This window comes from Galeopterus variegatus, unplaced genomic scaffold (genome assembly GCF_000696425.1).
Source record: "Galeopterus variegatus unplaced genomic scaffold, G_variegatus-3.0.2 Scaffold815, whole genome shotgun sequence".
In the NCBI taxonomy this organism is placed as follows: Eukaryota; Metazoa; Chordata; class Mammalia; order Dermoptera; family Cynocephalidae; genus Galeopterus; species Galeopterus variegatus.
The window spans coordinates 121560-141335 of NW_007726926.1; the positions used below are offsets into that span (position 1 = coordinate 121560).

The 19776-nt window shown below is 33.7% G+C and overlaps 1 protein-coding gene across 2 annotated transcripts in view; it reads left to right on the forward strand.

Annotated features, from left to right (window-relative positions):
* Nucleotides 1-19776, forward strand: part of CADM2 (cell adhesion molecule 2) — a 160201-nt gene that overhangs the window by 93049 nt on the left and 47376 nt on the right. The window contains exon 6 of one of the 2 annotated variants that reach the window (XM_008572654.1): nucleotides 2847-2966. The exons of the other annotated variant lie outside the window; for it this stretch is intronic. Within the exon in view, the coding sequence (XP_008570876.1) occupies nucleotides 2847-2966 (120 nt within the window). The remainder of the gene's footprint in view (nucleotides 1-2846; nucleotides 2967-19776) is intronic. 2 annotated transcript variants of the gene reach the window in all.

Sequence of the window (19776 nt, forward strand, 5' to 3'; positions counted from 1 at the left end):
TTTCTGATCATTCAAACTAATTCCAACTAATCTTACGCTGACGAATTTTAACTCATTCCAATTATTCTTCTTGTGCTGAATATTTAAGCTATTTCAACTTTTACTATTTCACCATAGAACTGAAATAATTGAATGGACATGAATGAAGGATAAAACAAAAGACCAGAATGAAGAAGCCCGCAAAATTAGTGGGAAAACAAAAAGGTTTAAAATGTTTCAAAACACATAAGGTGAAATAAAGCTAGTCGTAGTTAAAAACATGTAACAGTGACTGGGAGAAATTTCTTTTTGACAGGTAATTTTCTTGACCCAAGAGTCATATTGGCCAAGATGCTTTTCACCAAATTACTTTCAGCCAGTTTGTTTTTAGCCACATATGAAGTCAAAAGGGGAGGTTGCTGAAGAGATAAGTAGGAACCAGACTATCTGTCAATAATGATTTATAGTATTACCTCACTTATCTGGGCATTTAAAAGGGTTCTAGAAAGTTCTTTTAAAGTAAATTAACAATCCTTAAATTTACCCATATTTTAAACATTTTCTGAGTATCATTAGCCTATGGGAAAAAAAATCTGAGTTTAATACATTTTCACACTTGTAACAAATAAGGATATTTGCTTTATAAAAGAATGTTCATACTATATGAAAATACATAGACTCTCATTAAAACAATTTAGGATTTATTATCACCTATCATTGTTGATGGAATAAAGGAAAAAATCTAAATAATATTTGTCTTAGCTAAATTAATCAAACAAACAGCAAAACCCTGTAACTTGTATTTCAGATTTTTAAAGATTATTTTAACCCAATGTCTTAGAGCAAATAGCCTAATATGGTATCATCTGTAATAAATTTGGTAATATCAGGGTTTTTACATGGAGTTTTAAATGATTAATATTATTGTTAGTTCATATATTTGATAGCCCTGGAACATATTGGCTTTTGCATTTATTAAATACATATATTTTGAGTTACTAATGAGCACATGATTTTGCAAACAAGGAATGTATTTTCTATTTTAGATATGCATCAAAGTGAAAATTACACACACTTTTAAAATTTGAATAATGTTTTCATTTACCTCCAATCTGCCTAAACTATTTAGAAAACCTTACCATGAAATAAGAAGTTATTATGAAATTAGAAAACAGAAGTGTATAGCACACATAAACATAATACTTCATTTATAGTGCAGGTAAAGTCAGTTCTACTTTATGATCATGGTAAATTTCACTCCAGGCAATACCCATTTTCCCTTGTGATTAATGCAGCACCATTGAGTTTTCAGAAGGTTGTTTTCCTAATTTGACTGTCCAGGAAGTGTTTTTCCAATGGAAAAACAGGTGTGAACATCAGTACTAAACATAAGACAGTGATCTCATGCTGTTTTCTGGTGTCTCCAGTGCAGAGAATTCAGCGGGTAGAGACTGCAGATTGAGTAGGGCCATTTATCAGAAGTAAAGAACCAGAAAATGTTTGGTATGACTCAAAAACTTTAACTGAGAAAATGACAGGAAGCCTTTTAATACCAAAATAATCTGTCAAACACTGTGAATATATAGGGGCTGTGTGACAACATGTGAAATCAAACCCCAGTACAGTAATTACAGGTAATTTGGGAACTGTTTCTAATTTCCTCACTGTGTAAATTATATGCCTATTCACTTGAGTCAAGATTTGGCTCTCTGAGGGTCTTACTGAGGCTCTTATAGTTTGACACTGGCTGTTTTATTTTTTAAAATTATTTTATTATTTATTTATTGAAACAGAATTGATTGTACATATCTCTGGGGGATAGCATTGAATATCAATACCTTTGTGCAATATGTGATGCTCATATCAAGATAATTACTATATTTATCATGCAACATATTCATTTTTTGTGGCCCTTGTTTCAGTGTTTTCTATGCTACTCTTTCATGTTTTTATCTAGTTTTAAGTAAAAGGAAGGAAGATCTGAGTATTAAAAACTAAGCTATTCTTTCTGTTTATTATTTTCTCTGTATTTGTATCTACTATTAACTTTTGGCAATTTGACTAATTATGGAGTGGAGGTTGAATGTTATGGTTCAAGTTTATGTTCAGTAACCTCTCCTAGGTAAGCCATATTGAAATAAATCATAAACTTTTCAGAGAATTGGGTTCCACACTAGTTGACTCAATACTTGTCAAAGACTCCTAGGTACTGCAAAATTGTTAGAAGGCGTTACCAGCTAATCAGGGTAAGAATTGCAAGATTCTAAACTGTATATTAACATCATTTGTGAGAACAGGAGAAGCAAAATAACAAAAATAATAACAATTGGCTTCTTTTGTTTGTTTCTAAAGAATCCTGTCATTCTATTTCCTGTCATTAAGTTTTCTTAATAGAAAATATCAAAAGGCATTTAATGTGCATATACTCATTCATTGTTAACATTTCTTTAATCTTTTATGGTGGTATTTGTGTTTATTCTGTATGTGTCATTTCTTTGTTTAGTTCTTTGACAAAGCATGCCATTTTTTTTTGTTTTACCTATATGTATTTTGCTATGCATGTAAAACTTTTTAAATGACTCAGTGAACAAATGGATTCTTGTCATTTTAAATTTCACTCTAAATATTGCAAACAGTTTGCATACTCTCAAACATTGCTCCAAGTTTTTGCTTTGTTTTGGAGCATGAAATAAGTGAAAAAAAATGACAGAAACTGTGTGGTACAGTTGGTTTTGTACCTGATGTTCTGTTAAAGCCTGTTAAAGTTAAATTTAAATAAGAAATGTATATTTATAATTTGAATCATTTGTGTTTCTCTTTTGTTTGCATGATATGATTTTGTTTTATATTTTTTTTCCACTCACCAGATGTTCCCAACACTTTGCTTTCCACTACTATCATCCCCTCCCTTACCACTGCAACAGTCACAACCACTGTAGCCATAACAACCAGCCCAACCACATCTGCAACAACCAGCAGCATAAGAGGTACAGTATGCTTCTTTGTTATGGCATAGAAAACACATTAAATAGAGCTGTATGGAGGTTTTTTTAAAAAGTAGAAAAGTTGAGGTCAAATTTTACTTAATTATAAGAAGTCACCTAAATTACTATCAATTAGGGTTACTGAAGTAGAATATGAGACAAAATGGTACATTTTATTTTTTTTAGTGTCACTTATGACTATTACCAAAATATTTCAGAATATAGATGAAAAATATGTGGGACTCTACAACGTTGAGCAAATTTAAAATGTGAACAGAAAGCATAGTTTGTACCCTGCCTTGACACGTAAACAAATAAAGGAGATGTTCAAGGATGTTGTGGTAGCTTTTGCTGTTTTAAGATCCTAGTTTAATGTTAATGACTTGTTATTCTTCTGAAATTTGTTGAATTTGTTCTAAAATTGACATAGCTATAGAGTCATTATAGATTACTCACCACTTAGAACTTCCAAGTAAATATTCAACATACATGTCATCCTAAAGTGATTTGTTGACTGGGTCTACATATCCTACTATTAGAACATTGTGTTCTAAAAGTGATTGTTCTAGGGGCCGGCCTGTGACTCACTCGGTAGAGTGCGGTGTTGATAACACCAAGGCCACGGGTTCGGATCCCATATAGGGATGGCCGGATTGCTCACTGGCTGAGCGTGGTACTGACAACACCAAGCCAAGGGTTGAGATCCCCTTACCGGTCATCTTTTAAAAAAATAAATAAATAAAAAATAAAAGTGATTGTTCTAGAGTTGTCCAGGATGATTGGAATTTATATTTGGCTCCATGAGTAATTTCTGGTGTCAGTATACAAATAAGCATTTTTGTTACAAGGAAAGAAACCTTGAAGAAATTGAAGTAAGCTTAGGTGCAAAAGAAATAATTACATTATGACTGAGAAATATTAAAAGCATTCCTAAGCAGTTGCTAAGTTATTAGTAGATTATGAAGAAATAAAAAAAGTTTTTGAGGGCATATTTAAGTCTGTCTTTTCATACTTCTTACATGTGTTTTGTGTCATGTCGGCTATACTAATAAGTGTTAAACTTAACAATTTAACTTGAAATTCGTGGGGACTTTACATTATTATAAGTACCTTGTATCAAGGATATGTTTAGTATTTTTTTTTTACTTGTAAAGTTTGTTCAATAAAAAACTTTTGTTTTTCATGACATTTTTATTAATTCTTGATATTGAGTTGCTAACTTTGATGTAACAGTTAAAATAGTCTTTCTTTCTCTTGTTCCATAAAAAAAGTATTCTGTCTGTAATTGTTAATTTCTAATAATCATGTCAGCTATAATATACAGTGTACAAGATTGATGCATAAATATGTTTGATGATAGCAGCAATAAGAATTTCTCAGAAATACGTAGGTTTATTTTTGTATGTCTGAACAAAGTTTATTTGAGCTAAATCTACAAGTGAGAAGAGTTTAAAGATCTTTTTCATAAAAAATTATGTAAAAATAGAAAAGACATAAAAATGAAAAAAGGCAAAAAATACTTTATGACATACAAAATAAAAGATGTCTAAAGTTATACTTTGCTTTACTTTGTTATATTCTGAAAAAATTTTTATAAACAGTAATTAAAATGATATGTGATTATTGCATACTAACAACTTAATATCTATGATGATATTAAGTTCTGACTATACAAACAAATCACTGTGATGGAAAAGAAGGGAGATGTATTGACTTAATTTTTTTAAAGGTCTATTTGCAATACAGAAGCCTAATAATCAATTATTTGTTTGTTCTTCAAAAGATATTTATTGAATACTTTCTATATGTACGGCACTATGCCAGGCTGCAAAATTATAAAAATTACTTGTTTTGTCTAAAATCACTAGCAGTCAAATTAATACATTTTCCCCCAAACAGTGTTAGTATTTAATCTTTAGTGAAAAATGTTCATGTTTTGTGGGAAAAATGTTCCATATGTCACTTGAATTCTGCTTCAAGGAATATACACACACACATATGTAGCAGAATTTTCCATAAATACATATATATTTAGTACTCTGCTTCAAAGGACAAATATGTATATACCATGTATATACACAAACACTATTATGGACTAAAATAAGACAAAATGTTTTATTTCAACGTGAAGTTAATAACTTTGTTTTATATTAACTCACATGAATCTTAAATTTTCTTTGACCTATTGCATTTTGAATAGCCCATTAAAATAAAATTCATTGTTTATATTTTTAGGTAAATTTACATTTTTTTTTTTAGGATTCCCAAGATATTTTTGTAAACTTTACATCGCAGGCACTAAAACTGCTAAAATAATCTTTCTCTCAAACACACAAACAAACAAAACTCAAAGAACGTGCATGCACACACACACACACACACACACCATTCCCTCTTTTTTTATTTAAAAGTTGAAAAATAATGATTTTTAAGTGATACCAAGATGTGTAGAAATAAAGTATTTTGTAAGCTGGGCAATTCATATTATCTATTTTATGAGAAAAAAAATAGTGGCACTGACATTGAATACTAGCCTAACACCCAAATATCTGGGAACTGGGAAGTCACCAAGCTCACCTGCATCATTAATATTCTTGTCCATGTCTGAGGGGGGCGGGAGATTCAGTACATAAACATTGTTATGAATTTTACACTCTATCCTTTTTAAGTTATGTGATATCCCTTTATTTGTGCAATACCTATTAAATTAGAGTTTTTTGATGCAATTATATTTGAATGGAATTCACTTATTTATAAATTTATGAGTTGGTTCAAAATTATGATTAAAAAGGAATCATAATAAGAATATGTTCTCTAAGAAAAACTGTAAAGAGATGAATATTTTCAGCAACATTTCTTTTTAATTGAATTATTTCATCCCTTTCTCTCATTAAATAATTTGAAGTAAACTAAATATATTTGATTTTATTAGGCTTAAATTGCATTTCTTCAAATTTTATAAACTAGCATTTATCTCTGTATATTTAATAAATGATCACAATAGAATCAATGTTAATATCTCCATTTACTCTTTTATAACTCCTATTATTGCTTAGTTTTCCAACTTATAATATGATAAACATCCCATTTAAAATGAATCTAAAGAGTCATAGCTGTAACTATATTAAAAATCAAGATGAAATGGAACAAAAGAAACTATGCTCAAATTGTCAAAGCCATAACCTTGAGAATTTGCACATTTCTTCAGTTTGTATCTAAAATGCATTCCTGTTTGGAGGAAGAGAAACTTCTACTACATAGAAAATAAATAAATAAATAGATAGATAGATAGATAAAAACCAGGCAATTAGGAATATCCTGTTTAAAATAAAGCTGTTAAAACACAGATAAGTGAACCAACTTTAACAGTCAAGGGGGAGACAAAGAATGTGTGAGCACCAGAGACATCTTTGGGTATGAGTTTTGGTTCTCCTATTTTTGACGTCTTTGGTCTTGGACAATGAACAAAATTGAGCCTCAGTGTTTACATCAGAAAAACAGGAAGCACTTATTTCCCAGGGTTGTCTTGAGAAATAGATAACATGTAGAATTAAGAAAACATAATCTGGGGCCAGCCCGGTGGCGCACTGCTACAGTGCGCCGCTTGGAAGCGCGGTGGTGCTCCCGCCGAGGGTTCGGATCCCACATACAGACTAGTTCCCGCTCACTGGCTGAGCGAGGTGCGGGTGCAGCACTGAGGGTTGCAATCCCGTTGCCGGTCCCGGTCCAGTACGGGCGCGACACTGAGGGTTGCGATCTGTTGCCGGACACGAAAAAAGACAAAAAGAAGGAAAAAAAAAAAAAAGAAAACATAATCTGTACTCAATATACGACGGGATTAGTGTTCAGTTCTTTTCTGTAAAACAAATGTGTTTTGCATGTAGTTGCATCATACAATTAGTGAAATAGTTGATTTATTTCCTGTAAATAGTTATAGTTTTAATACTGGAAAAATTCTTTGGTGTTATTGCACCGATTACTTTTTAATTTCAAACATTTCTATTGATTATATGGGAAAAAAGTAGATGAGACTGGTAGAAGATCATATGGAATCTCTATAACTATCTAGCTGTCTATCTTCTATCCATCCTTTGAAGTATAATAATTCATAAACTTTCCAAGAAGTTTAAAGTATTCTTGATTTAGAGCCGGCCCGGTGGCGCACTGGAGAGTGCGCCACTTGGGAGTATGGAGGCGCTCCCGCCGAGGGTTCGGATCCCATGTGGAGACCAGTTCCCGCTCACTGGTTGAGCACGGTGCGGGCGCAACACTGAGGGTTGCGATCCCGTTGCCGGTCCCCGGTACGGGCGTGACACCAAGGGTTGCGATCCCGTTACCAGTCAGTAAAAAAGACAAAAAAGGGAAAAAAAAAAAAAAAGTATTCTTGATTTATATCACATATCTAAAATCTGAACATTTTATTTCTCTCAAATTTTTTTCACTACAAAACACTCATTGCTACAACACATTTCAATTTCTGGCTTTTGAAAATTGTAGTTTGTTCTAAAATAGTGGCCTAAGCTTATTTTCAGAAGGTGTATATAGCAGTGAACTAAAAAGAATAACATTTCTTTTTAGGTCACTGTGCTAATTTTTAATGAGTTAAACATAATCATTTATAAAATGTTACAAATGACTTGATGTGATTTCTAGTATTAATATAAGCATTATTTTAGAACAGCATGTTTAATTTCAAAGCATTTTCAATTTTTTCATATAATTTTATTTCATAATTGTGTCATAATCTAAGAATTGTTATTAGCACCTTCATTTTACCAATGACAACATTGTTATTGAAAATTCAGTAACATACATGAGACAAATGATATATGTCAGTGGTTATATGTATATATCATGATTTTTTAAAAAAGAATGCATCACTGAAACTTTTATACTTAAGCCAGAAAAATTCCTAGATTGGTAATTAATATGTCTGCTCAAGACTGTGAATGTCTTAAATGTAGAGATGAGCTGATCAATATGGAAAGAAAATGTTAAAATATCCAGTATACTCCCTGTCCTAATGCTAAGAGTCTGTTCAAATACATCATGCATTTCAATACATCAGATAGGGGGAAAAATCATAAAAATGGTGATGAAATTACTTATACAATCCATGTAAAAATGCAAATGAATTATTGGTACAAATATAGATTTGTTTTTACAGCAGACTTGGAAATGGTAAAATTATAATTATATGTTAATAAATACTATACAATATGTCTAATAATCTCAACTAATTTATTAACTATAATGAGGCTAATTGCAATGGACCCCTCAGTTCAAAATTGTATGGCAAAATAAAAACAAAGGATTTCTTTTTTAATTTAAGAAATCAAGCATTATCAAACTATCTAGAACCAGAGTAATACTGGTGAAACTCACAAAATTTTGAGATGGGCACTCAATACTTCACAGTTTAATTGCACATTAAGTTGTCTTAGTTTGTTCGGGCTGCTATAACAAAATATCATAAACCGGGTGGCTAATAAACAACAAATATTCATATCTCACATATTTGGAGATGAGAAAGTCCAAGATCAAGGCATGGACAGATTACGTGCCTGGTGAGGGCCTGTTCCTCATAGACAGCAACTTCTAGCTGTGTCCTCACTTGGTGGAAGGAGCAAAGAAGCTCTCTGGGGCCTTTTTTATAAGGGTATTAATCCTATTCTAATTACTTCACAAATGTCCCACCTTTTAACGTCATCACCTGAGGCTTAGAATTTCACCATATGAATTTTGCAGGGGACACATACATTCAGACCATAGCACTAATTTCTGTTGTATATGTGCAAAAATGTAATTTTAAGTGAAATTTTAAATCATGTAGAATAGAATGAATTTTAGCTTACATCTGGAGTAAATGTAGATTCAATCTAGAAATTATAGTCCTATAATTTTCAGCCCATCTACTGTCTTTGTATTTTTAAACTAGGTGAATCATACATTTATTTATTTAAATGTAGATAAACTTAGGGACCTGTTTCTTTAAGTACAATCCTAAAAATTGCTATCTGAAAGATCTTAATAAATGATTATTTTTCCTTTCTAAAGACTTTTTGATGAAACTTCAGTGACTTGTAAAAAAAAATTACATACAGAAAGTTGAGCCTTATAAATTGAAAATAAAATTGCTTAAGAGATTATTTGTGCTGGCATATAGAAATTGAGATGAGTTGACAAATTCTATTCATATTTAATGTGGGCATTTTTAATGAACCACATTCACCTAAAATTTGGATTATAGAAGAGTACTTGAAGCTTCCTCCACCTCAATTGTTTTATTTCCCTGACTTCAATAAACATAAAATGACACATGCAGTTCAAACTACAGTCCAAAGTGTTCATTTAATTAAATCACGTTAAAAAGCAATAATTATCCAGCCTGTACTTCTCTTCTTCATCTCCTTTGTATCAAAAGAAAATACAGTCTACCTTTATTTGATTTTTTATTTGATTTCATTAATATATCTTCTCTTTCCCTTTTTGGTTTAGATACTTTAAAAAATAAAATACATTTATCAGAATATTTATTTTGAAACACGTATGAATAAAAGAAAAAGAAGAAATTAATGGAGTAAAATCATTATAGCTTTGAGTTAAAAACTCTAAATGCACTGAAATAGAACATTTGGAATGGCAGAATATATCATCTTGACATAGATAAATCCCAAAGTGTGCAAATCAAGAAGTTGTTTATGAGCATTTATTGTGTTTAGCTTTTAAAAATGTTTCTGGTTTTATTGGTGGTAATAAAACACAATTAGCATAATGTACTGAGTTTTTAAAAATTGTGTCAATATGTTGGGGTTTTTTTTCTGACTTGACAAAAATTTAGTAATAATTCAGTGTCCAGATGGTCCATATTGAGAAACCTGCTTATCTGCAAAAAGACAGTTTTCTACATTAAGACTGTAAATGTAGCTAAATTTCCTTTAGTCTTTTAAAAAAACAATTATCATATGAGGTTCACTCAGTTTTAAAACTAAATGTGTGAAAAACAGTTCATAATGAAAACAAGACACTAAAAATGCTTCTTACTTGGAATGAACAAGAAACAGGTATGCTCTATATAGTTGGAGTCACTTTCAATCTTGTTGCAAGTGCCATATCACTAATGCTGATGGAGTAGCTGTGGGCTGGATGTGGGAAGGAACTGGCTGAGGTACAGGTCCTTTAGTCAGCTATGGACCCAAACATTTGAATAATTGTAATGTATCAAGTTAAGTTATTTCAGCTTAGCATAGAATGCTACAGTTATTCTGGCTATTCTAGTAGGCCTTATTTTGAGTACAAATACTGGTTGTATATAACCCTTTCCAAAAGCAAATAGAACATTTGTCTTGACTTGTATGAAGTTGAACTCTGGCAGTGGCAAAGCTAGAAAATCTTTAAATATTTACCCTTTCTTTTAGCATTTGGAAGATATTTAAGGAAAACCCATATTCATATTTTCTTTCCAGTACCGCCTGTTAAGGGAAGCAGAACATTTATCCTTTATTCTGTTTTCTAAGGGCACTCTTGTGGCTTGTGTAATTTAAAACTTCAAACATTTTTAAGAGTTTCTCTTTAAGCTTGTATATTTCTAAGGATTACATCAACTTAAACAGAAATCTTTGTTCCATTAGTTTATGTTTCTTTTAAGTAATCAGGTCTACTAACAATGTTTTCACTTCTATAAATTTAGGAGTTTCTTAATTGATGTTATAGTAATAATTCTAGATTTAATATAACCTAATTAAAACATACATGTTCCTGAAAAACAACCTCTAAGAAAGAGAAGGAAATGTTCCTTAGTATTGTATATGCCATTTTATTGAATTCATTTTGATATAATATGCATATTCATACAAACATTGTTAAAATTTTGCTACAATTGTTATATTTCAGAAAGCACATTGCTTATAAAATATTGAGCCTCAACTGAGTTATATACATATTGATAATTTATTTTATTTTTAAAAAGCATGGGCCACATATATGAATAAATGTATTTCTTAAAAATCTCTAAAATTATTTAAAAATCATTAATAAGCCAAACTTGTTGTATCTTTCTTACCAACCAGTGAATTAAATTTATGAGCTGTGCCTTTGAAGCTGAAAAGATTGCTGGCACTGCCCTTGCTTCTTTGACACTCCACATGAAACACAGTTAATAACCTCCTGTGTAAGCTTGGTGAAACACCGAATTGATACTAATTATACCAACTTTGGGACAGAAGGTGACCTTGACTTAGCTGGAACTTTCTGCCAGGACAATAAATAAGAGCAAATGCCACAAAGCATGACTTCTGAGAAAGATCTAATACAATTTATTAACTTTGGGGAGTTCATGGAATTGCAGTAAGTGCTCAGATAATTGTAATATTTTAAAACAACTCTTGCTTCAATAATACAGTAGTTTCTTATTTCTTTTAATTTCAGATAATCTCCATTAGCTTCCAATACTCGTCTAACTTAAGATTTGGCCAGAGAATTAAAAGCTACTTTATGCAAAGTGTGTATAAGGTGATCACAGAGCAAGAAGACAGATTTTTCTGAATGATTTCTGAAATATGTATATAATATTTATACAGTTTTAGTACCAGAACTGCTTATGGTAATGCTATGACAACACTGATTATTAAATAAAGAAATGCTTTCATAAAATGATTGAGAAAAACAACTAAGAAAAAGCAATTGCCCCAGAAAGTCCAGAGGTTTAAATTATTGCAAAAACCTGTCAATACCAATGATATGTAGCAGTTTCACCGTTAAAAATTTTAACTCAACAATGTTAAGAAAAAGTGTCAATGAAGTTACTTTAAATGCTAGCAGGTGAGTTAAAACGGAAATTAAACTTATTTTACCAATATTGTTTAAACAATTACATTAGTGTAAAGGGAATTCTGAGAATTCTGTTCGAAGTGTTCAGTATAATGAATAAAAATTCCTAATTTAAGTCCACTTATTTTTCATCTTAGGAAAAAGAGATGAACTCAGATACTCCCAGGGTGAGTTTATTCAGCTTACACTCGTGTTACCAGAGGAGAGAATCTGGAGAGATCAGATAGCTGACCTCAACCCACCCCATCCTCTGCCGGGTTCTTGACTCCACCACAGGAAAGAATTCAAGAGCGGAGTCAGAGTAGAAAGTGAAAACAGGTTTAATGTAAAGATTAAAAAATACACACTTCAAAGGGAAAGTATGGGGTGGCTCCAGAGAGTGAGCAGCAGCCACAGCAGGTTTAACACAAAAAGGTAAGGCATAACACCTCACAAGAGAAGTGAGGGCTGGCTCCAGAGAGAATGTGCGACAGCCCCACGTTCTTCCTGGATTCAACTTGTATAGTTTGGTTATCTATTCATATTCACACTATCTAATGAATATTCAACTGAGGGGGTGATTCCCAGATATGTAACATGTTATATAACATAGCCTTGCACTTGCTCAGTTGGTCTTTTTGGAGCACACTCGTTGGTCAGATTCCACGGAATACACTTAAAATATGCCAGGTGCTCTTTAGCACCTGCCGTGGAAGGTCATTCATAGGATAAACTCCTTTCTACTGAGCATGCTTGGCCACTGGAATTTCATATGTCTGCCTCCTGTGGTCTCAATTTCTACATGTTGGTGTCGAAAATAGGTACAGCAAGAAACAGTAGCTCAGGACTCATAGGAGGGGCTTGAGTCCTAGGGGAGTGGCTTGAGACCCAGTGGACTGGCCTGAAACTCGACCCCAGGGAAATTGAGCACCTCCTATCTCACTAGTAAGCAAAGAATGCTGAGTAATGAGTGTTTAAATGGGGAAGGAGAAAGCAACTGTCAACTAACATGAAAACTCACCTTAGATTCATTGAGAAACATTTTTTTTTTCAAAAGTGTTTGAACCAAGTTTGTTGTTGGTAACAAACAAGTCCTGTGGGATTCACCCTTCACTGTCAGCCAATGTGAGAGACTGACTTAGTTGGGGAATCCCTGGCCCATGTGTGTCCTAGTGCTCACAGCTATAGAATTGCCAATCACACTCGCCAGACCTCATTTAAGGGAAAAGGTTTTTATTTCAGAAGAAGTCAACCGGGAGACAGCTCTCAATTGCCTCCCTTGATCGACTGAGGGCAGGGTTTATATATGCAGATATATAGGGGAGACAGAATATCTTCAAGCATGATGGACAGCTGCTTCCTGCTTTGAGAGTGCTACAGGGCAAGACCACATGTCTGGTTTTGATACAATCTTAGTTAATCATTCAGGGCAAGCTACAAAGGGAAAACAGTGAGTTCTATAGTGTATACATGAATGTGGGGTGGTTTTCTGTGTTTTCAATGTCTAAGAACCAGGTTCCATAATAAAGACGACAGTATTCTGGAGTAGTCTGGATTAAACTGGGTAAGGCACAATGGTTTTAATACCATTTATCCACTTTTTCCCTAAAGTCTTGTTCTTTGAACACTGAGTATAAGTCCCCCTTGAATAGATAGTGTTACCTAGTAAATCAGCAGAAAACTGATGGCAGTATCAAAAGGGTGTAGCCAAAGAGTGTTTGATGATGACACTTTTAACAGAAGTATGGGCAAAGTTTCGGGAACTAATAAAGGACAGAGAAGCTTAAGAGAACTAACAATAGCCAGATGACATTTTCAGCAGTAGACCTGAAGGACCAAAGGAAGTAAATGGGGATATCCCAACTAGAGAAGAACTGGAGCCAGAGCGAAGCTTGAAAAGTGCAGTAGTCAAAGAAGGACACAGCCAGTATCAGAACCTCAACAAGGTGGAAACATATGGGGAATGGGGATTAAGTACCAGATCTCTCTTTTTTCCTGCCTTCTGATATCTTTCCATTAACTGAATCCCTCTGTAAATCAGAGGTCAGGGAATCTGGGTGAAACAATGAAGAGAAATCAGGTTTCCAGAGCACAGAACAGGGCAAAACAAGATAGATGATGGATTCAGGGACCAAACGAGAAATGAAAAGCAGAGACACATGTGCTTAGAACATGTTGTCTAACTTGTTCATTCAGGGTGGTTAGATGTCAATTTTGTTTTAGTTTTGGATTTCTCATATATAATAGTCTATAATAGAAGTCTATAATAGAAAACTAGGAATGGAACTAGTAATGATGGTAAATGGCAACCCTCACAATTCACTTTAATACATAATTTCCCTTTCCAGGCTAAAACTGGGAAGAGACACTCTAGATGGCAGAAGGCTGATTATGAAATTGAAAGGTTGGCTTTGTTATTATATACAAATAAATCTTTAAAAATCTATTTTTGTCATCTAAATAGCCCACTTTCCAATAGAAAACTGTTTGAATTTTGGTGTGAGAAATACCTGTGTAATTCATTGAGTAGTGAGAGATTTCTCGTTTAAAATATTCTCCCATCTACTTATACGGATGCAATCTATTTCCTTTCATTTGAAGTACATGCTTTGAGAATCTTGGCTACAGGGAGGAAAAAGTTCTGAAAGTGAGATAGCAGTAAGTTAATAAAAAGTGATACAGATACGTCCTGTTAATTTTCCATTAAAGGAATCTTAGTGACACGTAGACAAATAATTTTCAGTCCTGAGGTAACTTTTCCGAAGATAAAATTATTTTCTTTAGAGAAGATTTTAGGAATAGCAACATAGCTCTTAATAACATGTTTTGATGTTTTCAAAGTATTTGTACATTTTAAATTGAATTAAGTTGGCAGACAGAAAGCATGCAAAATAAAAGCAATTTAGCTTGTTTTCACTTTGCAGTATACCTGATCATCTATATTACAGTTTGTGCTCTTGGCATTTTACCACTGATAGGTCAAAAAGTTTTGTTTGGAGTGGGATTTTAGGATAATTTTTTAAAACACTAAGAATGATGATCTAATTTTCTTATATTTCTAGGTTTCTATCCCCTAGCCCTGAGAGTTAGATGGGAATTGAGCATTGCATCTCAAAATGCTGTTTTAGGGAACTAAAAAGCAAACCCTTATCACTTTTCTCTTAGTTCTGCCAGGTTAAATCTTGATATATTATTCCCTCTTAAGTTCAGAAAAAAAGAGTGTGTAAATGAGAGGGAAGATCTAACAGTTGCTTTTACTACCTCATATTTATATTTGTAATTTCTCTATTCTATATTTTGCAATATATCAATGTAGGATTATTCTATGATAATATTGTTAATGGACTCTGTCCACCTCTGGGAGAATATATTCGAAACAAACTATACCAAGATCAGATTGGAGAAAGGAAAACTTTATTACTTGTGACAAGTAAGGAGAACACGGGAGACAGTCCCATCCCAGCATTTTCTGAAGAGAAAGTCAAACTCCCTTTTATTTAATGCAAACATGAATATGCAAGGATCTTAGTTAAGTCATCAGATGTCAAGGCAGGGTCTTGTTGGCACAGCACAGTTACTCATCATGCTTGTTCATACATCCTATACTATGTTACTGAGGCTTAAGCTCCTCCTTGGGCAAAGAATTTAGCATAATAATGAGCAAAGTTCACCAAAGTTCAGCCCTTCACCCAGAAACTCTACTGATCTGATCTGGTTGCTGCTACCAGCAAAACAACTTTGAGAACCATCACAACAGTTGCAGCTTAATCCTTTTCTTATTCCCTTAGTTTGCATACAAAATATCAACATGGGATTTTCCAACTTCCTTTTAAAATGAAGTATGCTTTAATAAAAACAAAGAACAGTGTACAGAACAATCAAAATATGTAGCTGTTGTTTCACTGGCTTAACAATGAGTACCATATCTGAACTCAGCATGAGATATTGAAGGTAATTTCTAGAGTCATGGTTCTTAGTGTCATCCTGATTTAGCTTCTGGGCATGTGATCATGGGCAAGGCAATTCATCTCTCTGTGCTCCAGTGGCCTTTATGAATTCCAAGTTGTTTCTCAGTTCTTGAATCTTATGAAATGTGGTCTGCATATCCGAGTCTTCCATCAGGACTTCAGGGACTAGTATATTTTCTGGTGTTTCTCAACAAGAACTCACGGATAAAATCTCTTTGCCATTTGAGATGATCTGAATAATTTTCTTAATATAATTTCAGACTTCCAACTCATTTATGTTGGGAAATTCTGAAAAGCTAAAAGACAAATGATGAACCACAATGCATGACTTTTTTACCACTGTTTCCCACCCATACACCATCTCTTCTCTTATCACTTCCATTTGGGCACTCATTTCCCTCCATTGTTTTCTCTAATAAACTTATGTACCTAAAAATGATTCTACCTGTAAAACTTCCAACCTCACATTACGGTGGTAACATAAATATTAAGTTCCAACTATGATGCCCATAAAACTAATGTATATGATCTTTTTTCACTGTTCTATAACTGAGTCCAGATCACTGCAGATCAACCACATTGTTGCCAAATGAAAGTCTATGGCTTCAACTTTCTGATACTGTTCTGTTGGAATTTAAGACTGACCCATTTTGATTGAATCAAAATAGTCATAGGAAAATAAAATGTTTAAGGGCATAGATAGCTTCTGGACTCTTATTTCTACTTTGCCAGCTCTAAACAGTGTGACTTTATGGAATTTTTTTGTGCTTCAGTGTCCAGATCTAAAAACTGCAGATAATAGCATCAATCTTATAGTTTTTAAAATTAAATATGTTTTTAACTTGCTTAAATCAATGCCTGGCTCAAAATAAATAATGTTAGCTTTTATAATAATTATTCATAATTTTATTAAAATTAATCATCCATACAATACAGAATAAAAGTGACTTTTGTGTTGGTGATATTAACTGGCAATCAGTAGGCAAAGGCTACAATACATGGTAGATAGACCATCCTTTCATGTCACACAAAACATAAAACTTATGAATATGTGTCATGTGATGTAAAGTGAGTAGTTAAGACCAGCAGGATATGCCTCCCCCAAAATGCCATTTTGACCTAAGCATTGTTTTAGACTAAAGGCACCTGAAAAACACCAGATACAAAAGGGACACTCTGACTTCCTTCTTTCTTCCTGTACCAGTAGAAAAGAAACATTCTAACACCAGAGACGGCAGATAAAATTCCCATGTGAAAGATACCCTCCCTTTATCAGGAGGAAAGAAACATTCTTGTCACAAGAGACAGAAAGTTGAGGCCTAGAAAAATCTGTACAACTGATTAAATAACTCATATCTTTCTTAGACTCCTCGTACATTTGAGTTACTTTTCCACAATTGCCATTCTTTGTTCCATCTGCTGTATAAGCGTTTGGGTTTTGCCACTTCTTTGGGTCCTCATTTTCTTGTGAGTACTTCCATGGAACATGTTAAATAAAATCTGTATGCTGTTCTCCTGTTAATCTCTTTTATGTTAACTTAATTCTAGGCTCAGCTGAAGACCCTAAAAGGGTAGAGATAAAATTTTGTATGTCTTACTGTGGGATAAAACAGTCTCATTGTGATTCCTAATTATTCAATTCAATCAGATCAGTTATCATATAAGTCAGAAACATAATTTTCAAACAAACAATCTATTTTATAAGTAATCTTTCTTACTAACTATCAAGAGGCATTAAAATGCACAAGTTAAGAAAATGATCTTCAGTATAAGAAATATCTTGTTTGGATCCCAGGTGCATGATATGCAAGTTATACTTTAAGCTTCAGTTTCCCCATCTCTAAAATGATTATAATAATTTACTTGTAGAGTTATTACAAGTATCCAAATAAGTTATGCTTTGTATTAGTCCATTTCTGTTGCTTATAACAAAATACCTGGAACTGAGTGCTTTATAAAGAAAACAAAATTTATCGATTACAATTTCTGAGGCTGGGAAGTCCAAAGTCCAGGGAACACAGCTGTTGAGGATCTTAGTGGCAACAGTGATGGCAGGGTATCACATTGTCAAAAAGGCAGAGCAGAGACAGAAGAGAAAAAGACTCTCCTCTCTTCTTTTAAAGCCCTCAGAATCACACCCCTGTCTACCCTTTTTAATCCATTCCCTACAACACGATCTCACAATCCAATCACTGCTTCAAGGCCCCACCTTTTAATTACCATAACAGGATTTCCCACTCTCTTACAGTCACAGTGGTAGCCAAGTTTTTAATACATAAAACTTGGGGGACACAATTCAAGCTTCAGTGAGTTTTGGGGGGACACAATTCAATCCACTACATTCTGCCTCTGCCCCCCAAAAAAACTCATGTTCTTTTCACATACAAGTACATTCATTCCATCCCCAGAGTCTTACCTTTTTTTCAACTCAAAATTCCAAAGATCGGGCCGGCCTGTGGCTCACTTGGTAGAGTGCAGTGCTGATAACACCAAGGCCACGGGTTCGGATCCTATATAGGGATGGCCGGTTTGCTCACTGGCTGAGCGTGGTGCTGACAACACCAAGCCAAGGGTTGAGATCCCCTTGCCGGTCATCTTTAAAAAAAAAAAAAAAAAAAAAAATTCCAAAGATCAAATTCCCATCTGTGAAATTCAAAACAAGTTATCTAGCTCCAAGATACAATGGTGGGACAAACATAAGGTACATAATCCCATTCAAAAAGAGAGAAATATTTCAAAAGAAAGGGGTTACAACTCCCAGACAAGTCTGAAACCCAGTAGGATAGGCATTAAATCTCAATGCTGGCGAATTAGGTACCTTAACTCCATGTTCGATGTCCTCTGCACACTGGTGAAGGGGTTGAGTCTCCAAGTCCTCAGGCAGCTCTGGTCTCAGTCCACACTTCAGCTCTCCCAGGGTGGCGTTTCACTTTGGTAGCTCCACAGGTCTGGGGTCTCCATGATGATCCTGCTCTCATGGCTCCACTAAGCATAGCACTGTTGGGGTTTTTCTGCTGCAACTCTGACCCCAATTTCAGCTTGTCATTGCTCTGGAGAAGACTTTATGTGTTGACTCTGCCCCTGTGACAGATCTCTTCTTGGGTCCCCAGACTTTTCCAGACTTGACCTAGTTAAAACTTTATTGTTCTGAAATATTCTGAGAAATTTTATAATTCTTCTGCATCAAACTTAACTAAATTCATACATTATTTTCTGTACATCCCCACCCCAACCTGATTGGAAGCTTTTTCTCAACCTGAAAAACAGTTATTAGGATTAGTTGTTTTACTAGCTTTTCCTAAACATCTAGTTTTAACGATTCATTAACCAAGTCTTAGAACAAGATAAAAGATCCCTATTTCAACACCTTTGAAAATCCTGTCCTTATACTTCTTGACCATCCTTCCTAGTTTAGTGATTTGCTCCCCCACCCTCGTCTTAGCTTGAAAGCCCCATCTTATTATCAGGAGTGTCAAGTGATACATCAGTCAGTGTGGAGCTGTAATTGCTTTGTCTTCCATAAACTACTTTTCTGGACTCTATTCAAGGTTAAGCCTTGTCAACTTTCATCTCTCTGCACAGTTTGGCTTTAAAATAAAAGTATTTTGTTTAAATTACAGCTGACGGTTTAGGTGTTCAAAAACTAAAGGGAATCACTTGTAAAGTTTAATCTATGACACACAAAAAAATTTAAGGCAACATAAACATAATTACTTGAGCAAAGAATTAATTTAAGCCTCCAGAACAAACTGTCAATGAAACTCTTTGTAGTATTTGCATAACCACAACTTGATTTTGTTATTAGAACCATAAACGTTAACACCATGTTTTTGATTATCTGTCCATAATCTGTAAACAGAGGGACATAATTATGTATGTCTGTTTGGAACTGTATGAGCTGTTTGGAAATTGTAAAGTACTGCAAATAAATGTGTTTCTCATCACTGTCCTGTTATAAAACCTTTCCTCAAGCTATCAGCCAGGAATCAATTATTTTTTTAAATTGGGAAAAGAGAAACATTAATATTCTAAGAAAA